We start from the raw sequence: 15,398 nt of genomic DNA on the forward strand, positions 1-15,398 counted from the left end.
AATGGTGGCTATTATTTGTATATTGTTATGATAATACTGGGCTCACTTTAGATGTGGCTTGCCTGGGCTGGGCTGGGCTAGGCTGCGCAACAACATCTTTATTAAGTTAAATGGAGGTGATCTTTGTTTTCCCATGCTTTATGCAAAGCCAAGTCTATCAAGAGTTTTAGATTCATTGTTTTGCTTATGGAATAATAACACACTGGCTGTGAGCTTCCTTTTGGGCCTTGCTAATTTATTAAACAATTTTTTCCCTTATTTTAGTACTAATATCAAATATCTTAACTATTTTACAAGCATAAAGAAATGTTATACACTGGCTTTTCAAAGGGATTGAAATATAAGCAAAATTAAAGATAAAAGAAATAAATAATTGGTAGAAAATTTTAATATGTATTTATTTTTACAATGATGAAAATTATATATTGTTGATAGAAAAACACGAGTAGAAAAGTCACACGAAATTGGGCAAAGCTGGCGGGTAAGCCTCATATATGGTGTTGATGAGTATACGATAATATCTTTTGACTTTTCTTGATCTGTTGTGATTTTGAAGACCCAATCATGCGGGAATGAAGATAGTGGTAGTAGCACGTAAACTTTTTAATGAATTTATATTTTCAAGTAAAATAAATCAATTCTCTATCTATATAACATAATTTAATAAACATAACAGAAACTAAGATTATGAGATATCTTAAAAATATCAAAGACTTTTTCTTCGATGTGCTAAGCCCTAAGAAGGAGAAGTAGATATATTTGGTTTTTTTCAAAAGCTATTATCCAAATAATCCAAGTAATTCGATAGTAACACGTAAACATGAAATAAAAGGCTTTCTACTTATAACTAGTGCTATAATTTTTGTTTCCCACGTTGAAGAGCAATTAAAGCAAGGCGTGGGAATTCCACCTTCCTGGCCTTTTCGTGGGAGCTAATTAAGCCTGTTTTTTATACCAAAAAATCATTCTTCTTCATTTCAATAGCCTATTGTTATTGTCTATTCCTGGCTAAGTAGGAGCTCAAATAAATAAACCCATCGTTTCTTCAGTAGTTTTAGAATGGAAAGTGAGGAATATCAATGCCTCCACATCCTTCTACTTGTTCTTGGATCAATCACTCACATCAACGCTGTAACACCTCTTAACCTCATCGCTTCCCTTAATCGCACTAGTTTTCCTGACGGCTTTATTTTCGGAACTGCATCCTCAGCTTACCAGGTGATCAACCCTTGTTTTCTTTTCTTTTTTGTTAATAAATTTTTGATTGGTATATTTAAGCACGACAATAAGTGTGTGTGTATATATATATATATATATATATATATAATGTAGGCTATGAGACTATTTGATAATTTTTTGTACATATTTTGAGCTGTCACGAATTAATTATTTATATGTCCGTACGTATATATATTTCAGTACGAAGGAGCAGCAAGTGAAGGAGGCAGAGGACCCAGTATATGGGACACTTATACTCACAAATTTCCAGGTACTCTCTTTCAACCATTATTTTTTTATTTGTGTATTTGGAATACAAAAATGGAATGTTTCTTTGGAGTATAAAATAAAGCGAATACAGTGTAGAAGGATATATAGTTGTTGTTTTAAAAGAAATATATGATTTTGAAAAGTAAATGGAAAAACCATTTTTCATTTATAAAATATTGTTCTTTGTAATTTTATGAAAGTATTAGAAAATAAAAATTTTTAAAGAAGAAATGAAAGTTGTTTCAAGCTTTGTATTTATTAGAAAATTTAAGTATTATTGTTATATCAAAAGAGGATAATATTATATATTTGAAATACAATAAAAAATAGTATTACATATAACAAAAAAAAAGAATGTAAGTGAAGCTTAAGTAATAATGTGTTCAATGTCTGTTTTAAAATTAATATTGGAAAGTAATACTGTATTCAATCTTGTTAAAATGTTTGAGCATAATTAGCTCTTTGCAGATAAAATAGCTGATGGAAGAAATGGAGATGTAGCAGTTGATTCCTATAACCGTTACCAGGTAAGATATATAGACAACTTGCCACAAGTGGTAAGATCACATATTAGGAAAAATAATTTAAACTTAAGATACAATCTCTAAAGAGAGAATAATAATAATAATAATAATAAAAGAATAAAGTTCAGCTTAAAAGAGCGAAGTTTCTATCGGGTAACTTGGACTTGCCACAAGCTAGGTTTGAGAATAGTCTTTTAATCCCAAACGTACCTTATTCGGCTTATTTTATTAATAATTATTAAAATTTAATTTAGTAATACATTTTTAAAATATTAATATAACTTATCTGCAAAGAGCTAATTATGTTCAAACATCACTAATTTATTGTCAAATGAAAGAAATCATTACGCAGCAAAGTTTGAAATTCTATATATGCGAAACAAATTGAAATAAAGTTTACTTTCCTAATACGTATTTAATTTTTCCTTTTGTATTATATTACATTACAGGAAGATGTTGGGATTATGAAAGAAATGGGCTTAGATGCGTACAGATTCTCGATCTCATGGTCCAGAATTTTGCCAAGTAAGCTACCTGTGTATGGCTTCAATTAATACACCAAGGCACAGTGTATAAATTGGAAATTTATGGAGGTTATAATAAATATTTTTCTTGGAAGCTATTGATGGATTCCGTTAACCATATCTATACAGTACATATAAGGGGGAGAAAATTTGAGACTTTTACATTTCCACTTAATATGATACTACAAAAGCTTGCTTCTAATTAATTAATATGATCAGAGCATGTTGCCTGTGGCTCAAAATTTATATATATATATATATATATATATATTTTGGTCATAATTAATACTATGGTAACTGATTTATAATGCCAACTAAATTTCGATTGTTGGTTTGTTTGACCTTGTTTTAGGTGGAAAGCTAAGCGGGGGAGTCAACTTGGAAGGAGTTAGATACTACAACAATCTCATAGATGAGCTCTTAGCAAATGGTCACGATTCACTCCTATTCAAATTTTTCACATCATCTTTCTATTGTGAACATAGCTTCCTTAGGCTATTGCTATAACCTAGTTCATGCTTCTCACCTGTAGGACTACAGCCTTACGTGACTCTTTTCCACTGGGATCTTCCACAAGCCTTGGAAGATGAATATGGTGGTTTCTTGAGTCCCCACATTGTGTAAGCATGTATAGTAGTTAAAATTAGCAATCATTTATTAGCTTTTAGATTTTATTTTCATGTGGACAATCTTAACATACTAAATTAAGTGCCAATTGTGTTAATTTCAGGGACCATTTTCGAGATTATGTAGAGGTTTGCTTTGACAAATTTGGTGACAGAGTGAAAAATTGGATTACATTGAATGAGCCTTGGAGCTATAGCAATGGGGGTTATGCAGCCGGTTCGCTTGCACCAGGTCGTTGTTCTGATTGGCAACAACTCAATTGCACGGGCGGAGACTCGGGGATTGAACCATACCTGGTATCACACCACCAACTTCTTGCTCATGCAACTGCTGTAAAATTGTACAGGCAGAAATATCAGGTTAAACAAGGCCCCAATATTAGTGTTTGAAAGGGTAAATATACTTTGTTTTTGAAAATATTAGAAGTAGGGTTGAATTTTTTTGCAGAAAACTCAAAAGGGTGTCATAGGAATCACACTAATAGCTCACTGGTTTGTACCATTCTCTAAAGAGAGGAAAGACAAAGATGCAGCCCAACGAGCACTTGATTTTATGTTTGGATGGTGAATTTTACCTATAATTTCTTTTCCCTTCTTACTCATATTTTTGTTTATGCTATTGGATATATAATATAAGTCTTTGCTACTTTTCATTTCTTGTTTCATAAGATAATTTGCACGTACTAGTTAAATTGGGTATATTTTATTATATCCTCGTAGGTTCATGGATCCAATCACTAGCGGCGAGTATCCAAAAAGCATGCAATCCCTTGTTGGAGATCGGTTACCCCGATTCTCAAAAGAGGAATCAAAGATGCTTGAAGGGTCATTTGATTTTCTTGGATTGAACTATTACACTGCCAATTATGCAGCCGATGCACCTGAGCATGATCCTGGAAAGCCAAGCTACTTGACTGATGCTTCTGCTAAACTTTCAAGTATATATAATTTGACACTTGTAGCACACATTTATAATTTTCTTAGTTACTATATACATACATATATACATATATATATATATATATATATCCACTCTGATGACAGCATTGCATTTTTCATTGTGGCAGCTGAACGCGACGGAGTCCCAATTGGTCCAACAGTATGCATATTCCTAGATCAATTTGTAGATTTTCGACCTACTTTAAATCCAAATTATGAACTAAAATGATGCCGGTTTTTTTCTTCTATATATATCCCATTGAAATATTGCAGACTGCTTCGGATTGGCTCTATGTATATCCAAAAGGATTTTATGAGCTTTTACTCTACACAAAGAGCAAGTACAATAATCCAATCATTTACATCACTGAGAATGGTAAGTGTACTGTTTTTCTACATAATATAAAATCAACCATGCAAGTTCTAACGTTATCAATATGACAAAGTTTGAACTAAACTCAAGTAGTTTTAAGCTATTTTAAGTGATAGTAATTGACGGAATGAGATGTTGGTTGGACATTGAACACCATTTGTGCTACATATGGTAGGGGTGGATGAGGTGAGTAATGCCACATTATCACTAGAGGAAGCCCTCGTCGACAATATGAGAATAGAGTACCATGATCAACATCTTTCTTTCCTCCGAAATGCCATTGGGTAAAATGCTTCTTCCTATCCTTTCTTTTATTTTTTCTTTCATGAGCAAAGAAATATGTGTATGTGATATGATTTCCCTGGTTGCTTATGTTGATAGGGATGGTGTGGATGTCAAAGGATACTTTGCATGGTCGTTGTTGGACAACTTTGAATGGGCTAATGGTTACACTGTGCGATTTGGGATTAACTATGTTGATTATGAGCATGGCTTGGAAAGATATCCTAAACTCTCAGCCCATTGGTTCAAGAATTTCCTCAAGACCACAACTACACACACTGCGGTTTGAATCCGTTGCGCCGCCTGGGCTGGATAATAGATTGTTCTCTACTATTATTTTTTATACTTTTGAATTTATTTATAATTATTTTTAACATATAAATAAATAAAATAATTTTAATCCAAACGCAAAAATATCAAAATTAAATTTAGATGTAATATTTAATATTGTTGCATGCAATTTACGTTTTCGTTATTTATTTTTTATTTTCGAAACTATAATTTTTTTATCAAATATATGATTTTCAATTTCTTGAAAATTATCAGCTTTTTTTTAATTATAAAAATGTTTAGAACAAAAAACAAGTACAACAACTATTAAATTTATGAAATGATTTATAATTTTTTTTATTTTTTAGTTTTTATATTATTGTTATTATTATATTTTAAAATTTTATTTTTATTTAACAATAAATAATGAAAGGAAACCTTTGTATTAATTTTTTTTTTAAATCCCCTCACCTTTGATGGAAGTTTAGGAATTTTATTGGTTTACAAGTTGACGACAGCTTTCTCCTTCTCTCTTTCCTTTCTTTGAATGCTTCCACCCCTTTCCTATGGTCTTCGATAAAATCTGAAAGATATATTAACTTGTCCTCGTCAGAAAATGTGCTGTTGCGTAGACCAACAATTGTCAAGTCTTAGAAGAATTTTCAAACTTTCTATATGCGGGAAAGTTACCCTCTGGGTGAAGGACTGACTGAAGCCCTCTAGAAAGCGTAAAGCATATTGCAGAAAATGCATGCAAAAGGCAGGGCTAAACTTGCGGAAAACGGGCATGCCAAATTAAGGCTTTTGGTTGCGTTTCAATGATGCTTTCATTTTCTTTAGTCATCAAAATAGATCCACTCAAACTAAATGACGTAGATTGTGTTATCACATGATAAATAATTATAGTATTTTTCTTATTTAGTTAGGAGTTTTATTTAAAATTATAGATAAAATAGAATTTTTTTTATTTTAATTTACTTGAATGACAAGTAAGTATAAGTTTAAGAAATTTTTTTTTTACATTAAGAAAATTCATGATAATTTTGCATGCAATGACTGGTACAAGAAAGAGAAGACGGCTGGAAAGTAAAAGGTGACAAATGCGAAAAGGGCTAGAAAGCTGTAAATCCTTTTGCCAAACCAATCATAGGAAAGTGTTTTAAATGCAATCAACCTGGTCATAGACTCATTGATTGTCTTCTCAGAAAAGCAGTCCATGTGGTGGAGCGAGAAGAGGATGATGAGATTTGCTGTGCTCCAAATAGGGATGATGACGAGAATAAGGATTATGACGATGACTAAAATTATGTGGTAAGAAGAATGGTGTTGTCTCCAAAATAGGAGGATAACACTCAGCAGAATTAGTTATTTTGAACTAAGTGTACTATCATTAACTGTTTATTAGATGTGATTATTGATAGGTAGTTGTGAGAATATTATTGGTAAGAATGCTATGGAAAGTTTGGGTCTTAAAGTTAAAAAACACCTCAATCCATATACTATTGGTTGGATTAAGGCAGTAAAGAAGATTCATGTAATAAAACGATGTAAGGTATCTTTCTCTATTAGCAAATACATGGTTGAGGTATATTTTGATATTGTGGATATGGATGCTTGTCACTTGTTATTTGGTAGACTTTGGCAATTTGATATTGCAGCATAGCATGATGGGGGGAAGAACACCTATAGATTAGAGACAAATGCCATAAAGTTTACTTTAGTGCCAATGAAATGAAGTGTCAAAGCCAAAGCTTTTAAAATGGAAATATAGACTTTCTTTATCTTTACTCATTTAGGTAATGAGATTGAGGCTGCTTTCAAGAAGTCAAAGGAAATGTATGCTCTGATTGTGAAACAGGCATTGTCAATTGAAGAGAATCAAAAAAATAGTAGAGCATCCAGAAGCAATCCAATTGTTACTAAACGAATTTAGTGAGGTGATGCCAGAAGATTTACATGACGGTTTACCACCTATGAGGGATATTTAGCACCATTTTGATCTGATTCTTAGTGCTAATTTACTAAATTGCCTTATTATAGGATAAGCCCAAATGAGAGCAAGATTCTCAAGGAAAAAGTAAAGGAATTACTCCACAAAGGACATATCTAAGAGAGCATGAGTATATGTGCAGTTCCTGCCTTACTAACGCCAATGAAAGGTGAGAGTTGGAAGATGTGTATAAATAGTTGAGCCATCAACAAGATTACTATTGGATTCAAGTTTCCAATTCCTAGACTAGATGACATGCTTAATAGATTTTCTAAAATAGCGTACTTTATCTCTGGCAAGAAGACTTTAGATGCAAGTGGAATAACCAAATTGTTTTTCAAAAAGGTTGTTAGTCTACATGTTGTGCCTAAACAATCACTTCAGATTGGGATAGCAAGTTTCTTGGCCATTTTTGAAAGACTTTGTGGAAGTTGGTTGATTCATCCTTAAATTACAATAGCATAACTCATCCACAAACTAATGGCCAAATTGAATTGGTGAAAACAACCCTTGGCAATTTAATTCGCAATATTTGTGGTGATGGATTGAAACAGGACTTTGCATTGGCACAAGCAGAGTTTGCTTATAAACGTGTTGTTCATAGTACCACAGGAAAATCTCTATTTTTTGTGTACAAAAAATCATCACAACATTCTCTTGACTTGATCAAGCTGCCTAAAATTCTTGAATTTAGTGTAGTTGTTGAAAATATGGCTAATCAGTTTCAAGATTTTCAAGCTGAGGTGAAATAGAAATTAGAGCAAGCTAATGTCAAGTATAAAAAAGTTGTAGACCAACATCGTAGAAAGTAGATTTTGAAGTAGGAGATCAGGTGGTGTTTTTGTGAAAAGTAAAGTTTCCAGTAGAGACTTAAAGTAAGTTACAGACTAAGAAGAATGGACCTTACTAGATTTTGAAGAAGATCAATGACAATACATATATTGTGGATTTACTAGACATATTGGGAATTTTCAAAAATTTTAATGTGACAGATATTTACCTATTTCATTCAACAAATGAACCTTTATATACAGATGTACAAGTTAACTCGAGATCGTGTTTTTTTCAATTAGAGAGAACTAACATAGATTTTACTAGCACATAATAAGTAATTTAGTACTTTTCTTATTTAGTTAAGAGTCTTATCAAGAATTATGGGTATAATATAATTTCTTTTCTTATTTTAATTTACTTGGATAACAAGTAAGCATAGGTTTAAGAATTTATTTTTCTTGTACTCCAAAGAAGTCTAGAGTAAAATATTTTTTTATTTAAATTTACTTTACTTGCACTATAAGTTTAGATCAAGTAGGATTAAGCTATTATAAGTAGCATCTTTACAATTAGTTATTAGACAATTTTAATTTTTTGAATTATTGAATAACATTACGTATCCTTTCAACTTTTGAGTTTAAGTTTCTATATTTGAAATATGATTATTAACCTTAAAAGCTTTGTCAGGTGCTAGTTTTTATTTTCAGGCTAACTTGCTATGCCACTAAATTTGAGAGAGAACTTTAAATAGAGATTGTAGGTTAGAAAGAGTTGTCGGAGAGGCCAACATCAAGGGCATTACTTAATACCAGCCAAAGCTAGCTCATACAACCTTTGGAGAAACAAAATAAGCAAATACTAAGCAGTACCTTAACCATATAAACGAGCACAGAAGCTGACATAAGCCAGTAAGATCTGTAACTTTCAACAATCAACTTCACAATAAACAAGCACTAAAACCATATTTCTTGTAGAGATTGTTTTGCTTACTTTTATTTCAGCTAGCTGATGTTCAAGCAAGAATATTAGATAGCTTGTCTACGTTGGCTGCCATATTAATTAATGAAGTGCCATGTCAGAATTGGTGATTAAACAAGGAAATATTAGTCCTTACACTCGTTCAAACTACTTCGTAGTTTGCTGGATAGTTTGCCTTGTTTCATTGCAGGCAAAGCCAGCTTTGTTGTTCTAGCTAGTACCATTTCTTTCCTGTTGCTTATTTTGGAAAAATGAAATGACAATTATCCAGAAATAAAAAAAGTGTCCAAATAACTGAGATGAAAATGTTAATGAGCAGTTGTGGCCGATACATTGGGAAATTTCATTACATCTCTTATTTATTTTATGGTCTCTTAAGAGAAGCTCAATGAGCATCTCATACTTCATATTGAGATGCTGTACGGAACTCCTTTTCCTGTAACACCAGGCTCAGAAAATGGCTTCAAAAGCTCATATGGTACAATCCCAGCTCCACTTCTGTTTTTCCAACTGCCGTCTGCATTCCTTTCATCAATGATCCCTTCAATCTCCTTCAATTTCCCATTAAGTTTTTCAAATGCTGCCTTTATAATTGGATCTTCACCCCACGATGGCTCCATATTCTCTCCTAAGTACTCCTCATCCGGTGAATGATTCGATAGCACATCCAAAACAGCCATCACTTTAGTAGCTTGCATTCGAGAAGGGAAGCATTGAAGAAGCACAGCTTCTGGATTTTTCTGAAAAAGATTCCATTCTTCGTCGGAGGGGTCCTCAGTGGGCATTTGGGTTCTAGCAATGGTAGGCTTATTAGGAAAATAGCCTGCATACGCATATTGTCCAAAGTTCACTGCTGCATGGTGACCTGAGGTTACCCAAATTATAGTAGTGATGATATCAATCAGGTCTTGTGGCGTTCTGAGAGTAGGCCACCATGGTTCATCCTTTTTGTCAACATGACCAACTGTACGAATTTCTGTCCACCATTCTTGAAGCTCTTCATCTGACTCCACAAGACTTGCATTTGGATAGTAATGATTCACATAAGCAGAAACCCATTGTTTGAGGGCATCCCATATAAGTAGACCATCATTGGCGAAAGGATAGTCGTTGATTGTTAGTCTTAGACCATGAGGTGCATCCAGATCCTCCTCAGCCATCCCTCTAGCATCAATCAAGTCATAAAAAGAGATATATCAAGATTAGGGAAGAGCTTATAGGCATTTGAGTACCCAAATTCGCAACTAGATTACCTGCTAACTAAATCTGCAGGTAGAGCCTGATGATCAAATCGCCACTCTAAGTCATAGGCTATAGCACAAAGCTCCATGGAGTACTTGCCAGGCGTGAATGAGTTTTCAATTATCCCATCAGCATTGATTAGTGATTCTCGAGCTAGTGCGTTAATCTCTAAAGTGTATCGGAAATGAGGATGTAACAGCCTATAGATTGGGTGCATCACGCTGAGTTGCCGATTGGTTGCAATAATATAAGGTTCGGTGGCACAATGAGTCCTTAACCTGAAAACAGATCAAAGGGGTTTCAATTTAGTGCCACATAAAGAGCCCCCATTCAAAGAAAAGAAACGCACCTACGTACCAATGACTGACGAGTTGATGATAGCCTGCATCATGAGCAAGGACATGAGCTTTAGCGAGCCGCCAAAGCCAACAGGCTGTCGAATCCCAAGAAGGTGCATAAACTTGTTTCCACTGTGGCTTTCCATCCAATGGTGGCCGTACCAACTCGATGGCTAGTGGCCTCAACGTGTCATTAGAGTTCAAGAAAAATAGAGTTCTTGATCCATACAATGTCGTGCCTTTAAGCTCTCTGACTTTCTTGACATATGGTAAATACAAGTCATGGTAATCTACGATAAATAGCCTTTTTTGTTTTATAGCCTGCACAAAACCAAATTCCAAATTGATATACAAATTAATTGATCAGATATGCTGGTGCTTTTAGTTATCTAATCTTCAACTGAGTCTTTTATGGCACCTGCTCGACCGTCATCACACCTCCAATCTCTTGCTCAATCATGTCCGTGGTGATTGCCGACTCTGCCGGACCATAAATCTTAGGATCCAGTTCGCTCTTCAATGGCCATTCCTGCGAGAAATTTATACAATTTTCAAGCTTGGAAGCAAAAAAAATATTGCTTGTGCTAGCCAAGCTAATCCCTTTCCCTCCCTTTTCATTTTTTTTTCATCTAAGTCCTGTTTTAATCAGATGCTTTATAAAGCAAATGTTAGGTGATATTCTTCTGCAAAATATGCTTTGAACAATATTATGGTCTTTTGATGAGTTTGTCTCTGATGGCTGCTAATTGTTTGTCTATTATGGGTCCTTGAGCCTGTTAGATCAGTGCTTTCAAGAGTAATGTTTGTATCAGGAAGTGTGTTGGTATATAATGTTCGCATATCATACCGTAACTAGCCGAATGCTATATGGATTTAGACCAGCCAGTGTTTGCCGAGCAAACTCCTCATCCCTAAACCAGAAGAACTTGTCCCCTGCAAACACAAAATCAACATATATAGGTACATGTGCCTCCCAATTTTTCAATAAGTATAATTTTTGAAGAAGAGAGAATTCGAACTCAGCTCTTTGATCAATATCATGGAGCCAAATGCTCAAGTGCAGTAAGCCTAAATTTAAATCATATCCTCTAGGCTTAGTAGAACTACCCTGTACATATATATGCCTTTATGTGTGTATATCATCAAAAGATTGAGAATACTCACTAGCCATTGTGTCAGGGGCCTCGAACCGCAGCACATCCTCACTTCCCTCACTGATAGCCTTGAAAAGTCTAGGCAGGACAGTGTTCCAAATTCCTTGTTTCTGGAGGGGAGGCAAGTTAATTCCTTCGCTGAAAAGTGAGTCCACAGCATTGATGTGAGGAAATCCCATATCGGGGTCGACAATTGTGTTCTCAACAGTTGGTATCAGGCAATGCATCAACGAGTATACTGTCTTTGCCGAAAATGTTAGCTGCTTTATCTCTGAGAAGCATTCATCTCTGGGCACGTAGAAGTGGCCGGTTTTTTTCTCCGACGACGGATCTGCAGCAACACCAGAGGTTATTGCATTGCAACCAAAACGGTAATAAAGTTCAACTGGTCGGAATTTGATGATAGCTTATAGGTGAATGTAAAAAGAATTATTTGACAGGAATAATCATTTTATTAACTTATCATTAGAGGCGCCAGAGTACACAAGACTAAGCTACTAAGCAGGAAACAGATCCCCTAAGAATCCATAACCAAGCGCTCAAATCTTTACCAGCACCTTGCTTTTGCCAGCACTAGGATTATTCAAAACCATCTTTAATCTTTTTCTTTTGCATGAAACCAAAAAAAAGGAAAAAGAAAAAAGGAAGTATCCATTCCAAATTTGACTATAAGAAGTAAATACATGTGCCTTGCTAAATTTAGAAAGTTTAACTAACTTCATTAAATTTTATAACGAAAATTAAAGAAAGTTCCATAACTTCATTGAAAAAAGTCTCTTGATGAATTTTATATTTTATGCAAAAATTTGGGTTTAAATTTTTTATTCTTGTTTCCTTTCTGCGTCTTTTTTAATGATTGTTGTTCCTTTTATTTTTATTTTTATTTTCTTTTCATTTTGTGTTTTTTTTTTAAAAAAATAAATAAAACCTTTGATATTTATAATAAAAAAAAAGGGAAGCTCTTGAAATCATTAAGGTAAAAGAAAAAAAGAAAAATTATAAAAGCCAAGTTTTAGTTGTAGGTGTGGTATTTGGCATGTGTGCATGATACCTGTTTCACATGGTGGCCTCCCAGTTCTACAGCGTCTAGGGTAGGGGAAGTGTTTACCACCCAGCACAGGTCTTTTGAGGCCGAGGTCTTCATCAGGCTCTCCAAGGTCATTGTAAACGTCATAATCATATATCCTTTCATAGCGTTGGCGCTCTCCCACGCCATTCCCTCGCAAACTCATAAGTTCTTCCTCTCTTAGCCTCTTCAGTCCATTTGGAGTCTCTGATGGCAAATACGACTGCTTCTCCCAAATACAAAACATTACTTAATGGATTTTACAAATCCTTAACAACATTTGGGATTATTGTTTCCTTCTTTTATTTTTTCTTATTTCTATTAACCGATGTTTTATTTTTAGTATAATATTTGAAAAGTCTCTAAACTATTTAAAAAAATTTAAATAAATTTTTATTATTTTATTACATTCAATCAAGTTTTTATATTTTTATTTTAAATTAAATAAAATTTTATATTTTTTTAATCAAATAAGTTTTTATAACTAATGCACAATTTAATTAAAATATCATTTGTCATTATATGTCACGTGATATTATTAATATATTATAATAAATGATGATATAACATGATGTTATGATCATATAATATTTTTTACTATCCACGTTAATATTATATGAATATAAAATTATAAATGATATTTTGATTTAATAATAATTAATTAATCATTAGTTATAAGATTTATTTGATTTAAAATACAAAAATATAAAAATTTGATTGAAAAGAATAAAAGAATAAATATTTATTTGAATAATTTAGAAAATTTTTAATAAAAAAATAAAAAATATCACTGAAATGACACCTTAGCTTGTCAGGATAACGCCTTAGTCCATTGTGTTACCAAACGTTGGACCACCTAGGACAGAAGAAAAAGACCCATATGTACACCATCACAAAGCAACGACAAATGTGCAGGACCAGGATTCATCCTCGCTCCCCTTCCACAAAAATCATCACAAGTTATCTCATTTGCTATTTCCTAAATCTTAAAAATTGTTAGGCCAGCTAATATTATTTACATTCATAATTTGACATGTTATTTTTCAAAATTACTTTTCTTTTAACACATCATCAGTGAAAATTTTCATCAAACGCATTTAAAAGTTAAGGTGTAAAATGATAATGTGCGAATGGTTTGAAGGAGATAAAATCCAGACCTTGTTGGCGAAGAAGACTCTCTTTTGAGGATGCTCAAATTTAGAGTGAACCCAGGAAGCACAGTTCACCTTGACGGGGCCACTGGGGAAGCCATCAATGACTATATCATCCACATACATCTCTCTGTGGTGCTCATTCTCCACAAAAACTGCTCCAACCTCCCCAAACTCCATCGGAACTTCAAACTCTGCTTCGTACTTCACATCCTCGCCCTTGTTGGCCACCCGGTGCGCGAATGCTTTGATTGTCTTCTTTTCTAATCCCGTCGCTACACAGATTAAAGCAATAAATCAATTCCCTCACCCCATACATACGATTATTATTCATTTGCTTTTATTTTTCTCTTCTCTAACTCTTTTTAGAAAATTCTTTTCAATCTACCCAAAGCTGAATAAAATCCACAACACTACGTTAAAAATACCAAAGTATAAAGCCATAGCAAATACTTACTAGAGTCCAGCTCCTTGCTAACAAGCTCCAATAGAATTGATTTACCAAGCAAATCTTGTATATCATCTAGCCCTCGGTCTAGCCTTAGGTGAGTGACTATGTCACCAACACTTTCTGTGACATTGACAATGGCCTTTACACGAAGACATTTCTCTGTAGGTGTTGCTACCACTTTAACTTTGCTCAAGGCAGAGGTAACTCGAACAGCTTTTCTTGCTTTGTTGAAGGACGGCCAAGAGTTAACTGGAAGCAAAGCCCGGTCACTTCCATGGAGGAATAGGCTGCAAAGTGGGAAGAAAGTTTGGATGGAGTAGTGACGCTGGTGAACTTGTGATTTTAACATTGTTTTGGGTTTGAGGAGATATGCAAGTGGGGGAGAGAAGGCAAAGAGAAACATGACTTGATTTTATTTTATTGCCAGTATGGTAATTAAATCTGACAGATTAAATCCGATAGATGAAATGTTTCTTTCTTTTCAAAAGGATAATTTCACATTGGGTCTTTTACTATGGAAAAATATGCAATGTGATATTTGTATTAAGAGATATTTACTTATGTGATATTTTAATTTTATTTATTAATTTATGTATTTTGAAATTTATCACTGATGGTATATTTATCAACCAATAAAAATTTGACATGTGACTATATAAATGACAAATCATTAATTGTATGAATTATTTCGTTATGTACACTGACACAGGCGTTTTATATATCAAAAATTAATTAAATATTTATTTTTTTGATATGTAATGTATTGATTTTATATATTATCAATAAAAATATTATCATTTTATTAATCAACAAATTTAAAAAATTTAAAATTTTTGAAAATACGTATACCAGACTGTTTTTGTGATCAAGAAGATGAATTTTTTGGGGGGCTAACTAGCCTAGTCTGTTGGGGAGTTGTAGAGATCGCTCGAATCATCACCAACTTCAAAAACCAAACCAAACCAAACCATGAAGTCTCCCTTTTTCTTTCACTCTACTTGAATTGCTAGGTTTTATTTCTTCTCTCACAAAAACCTAAACCACCCTCGTTGTTTAATTACTTTTATTATTTATATTTAGGTTAAAAAACACAAAATTTTTTAATTTTTATTTATAATTACATGTAAGTGTACCAGTTTTCAAAATAAGTGTCATTTTAAAAGAATATTTTTTTGCTAAATACACAAATCTAGTCGTTGGTTTACTATTAATTTTTTTTAATTTAATA

The 15,398-nt window shown here is 33.3% G+C and overlaps 2 protein-coding genes across 3 annotated transcripts; one reads left to right on the top strand and one right to left on the bottom strand.

Moving 5' to 3' along the window:
- Positions 1–851: 851 nt before the first annotated feature.
- Positions 852–5,402, top strand: LOC110412563 (beta-glucosidase 12-like). 2 transcript variants are annotated; one of them, XM_021423128.2, is made up of 13 exons: positions 852–1,218; positions 1,420–1,489; positions 1,957–2,015; positions 2,462–2,537; positions 2,889–2,966; positions 3,069–3,156; positions 3,267–3,522; positions 3,611–3,726; positions 3,883–4,100; positions 4,230–4,261; positions 4,375–4,477; positions 4,650–4,758; positions 4,856–5,402. In XM_021423128.2, the coding sequence occupies exons 1-13, from the start codon at positions 1,060–1,062 to the stop codon at positions 5,043–5,045; spliced, it is 1,554 nt and encodes a 517-aa protein (XP_021278803.1). In that variant the 5' UTR covers positions 852–1,059; the 3' UTR covers positions 5,046–5,402. The 2 variants fall into 2 exon arrangements, with proteins under 2 accessions (XP_021278803.1, XP_021278804.1); XM_021423129.2 differs by having other exon boundaries at positions 1,148–1,218; positions 1,947–2,015.
- Positions 5,403–9,031: 3,629 nt separating this feature from the next.
- Positions 9,032–14,629, bottom strand: LOC110412481 (linoleate 13S-lipoxygenase 2-1, chloroplastic-like). The gene is made up of 9 exons (XM_021423018.2): positions 14,177–14,629; positions 13,726–13,994; positions 12,554–12,791; positions 11,513–11,833; positions 11,196–11,281; positions 10,767–10,877; positions 10,368–10,669; positions 10,022–10,288; positions 9,032–9,932 (listed from the first exon to the last, which is right to left on the bottom strand). Exons 1-9 carry the CDS (start codon positions 14,571–14,573, stop codon positions 9,173–9,175), a joined length of 2,751 nt encoding a protein of 916 aa, XP_021278693.1. The 5' UTR covers positions 14,574–14,629; the 3' UTR covers positions 9,032–9,172.
- Positions 14,630–15,398: the final 769 nt, after the last annotated feature.

The sequence above is a fragment of the Theobroma umbraticum genome, unplaced genomic scaffold (assembly GCF_002168275.2).
Source record: "Theobroma umbraticum cultivar Fairchild unplaced genomic scaffold, ASM216827v3 scaffold_95.0, whole genome shotgun sequence".
In the NCBI taxonomy this organism is placed as follows: domain Eukaryota; kingdom Viridiplantae; phylum Streptophyta; class Magnoliopsida; order Malvales; family Malvaceae; genus Theobroma; species Theobroma umbraticum.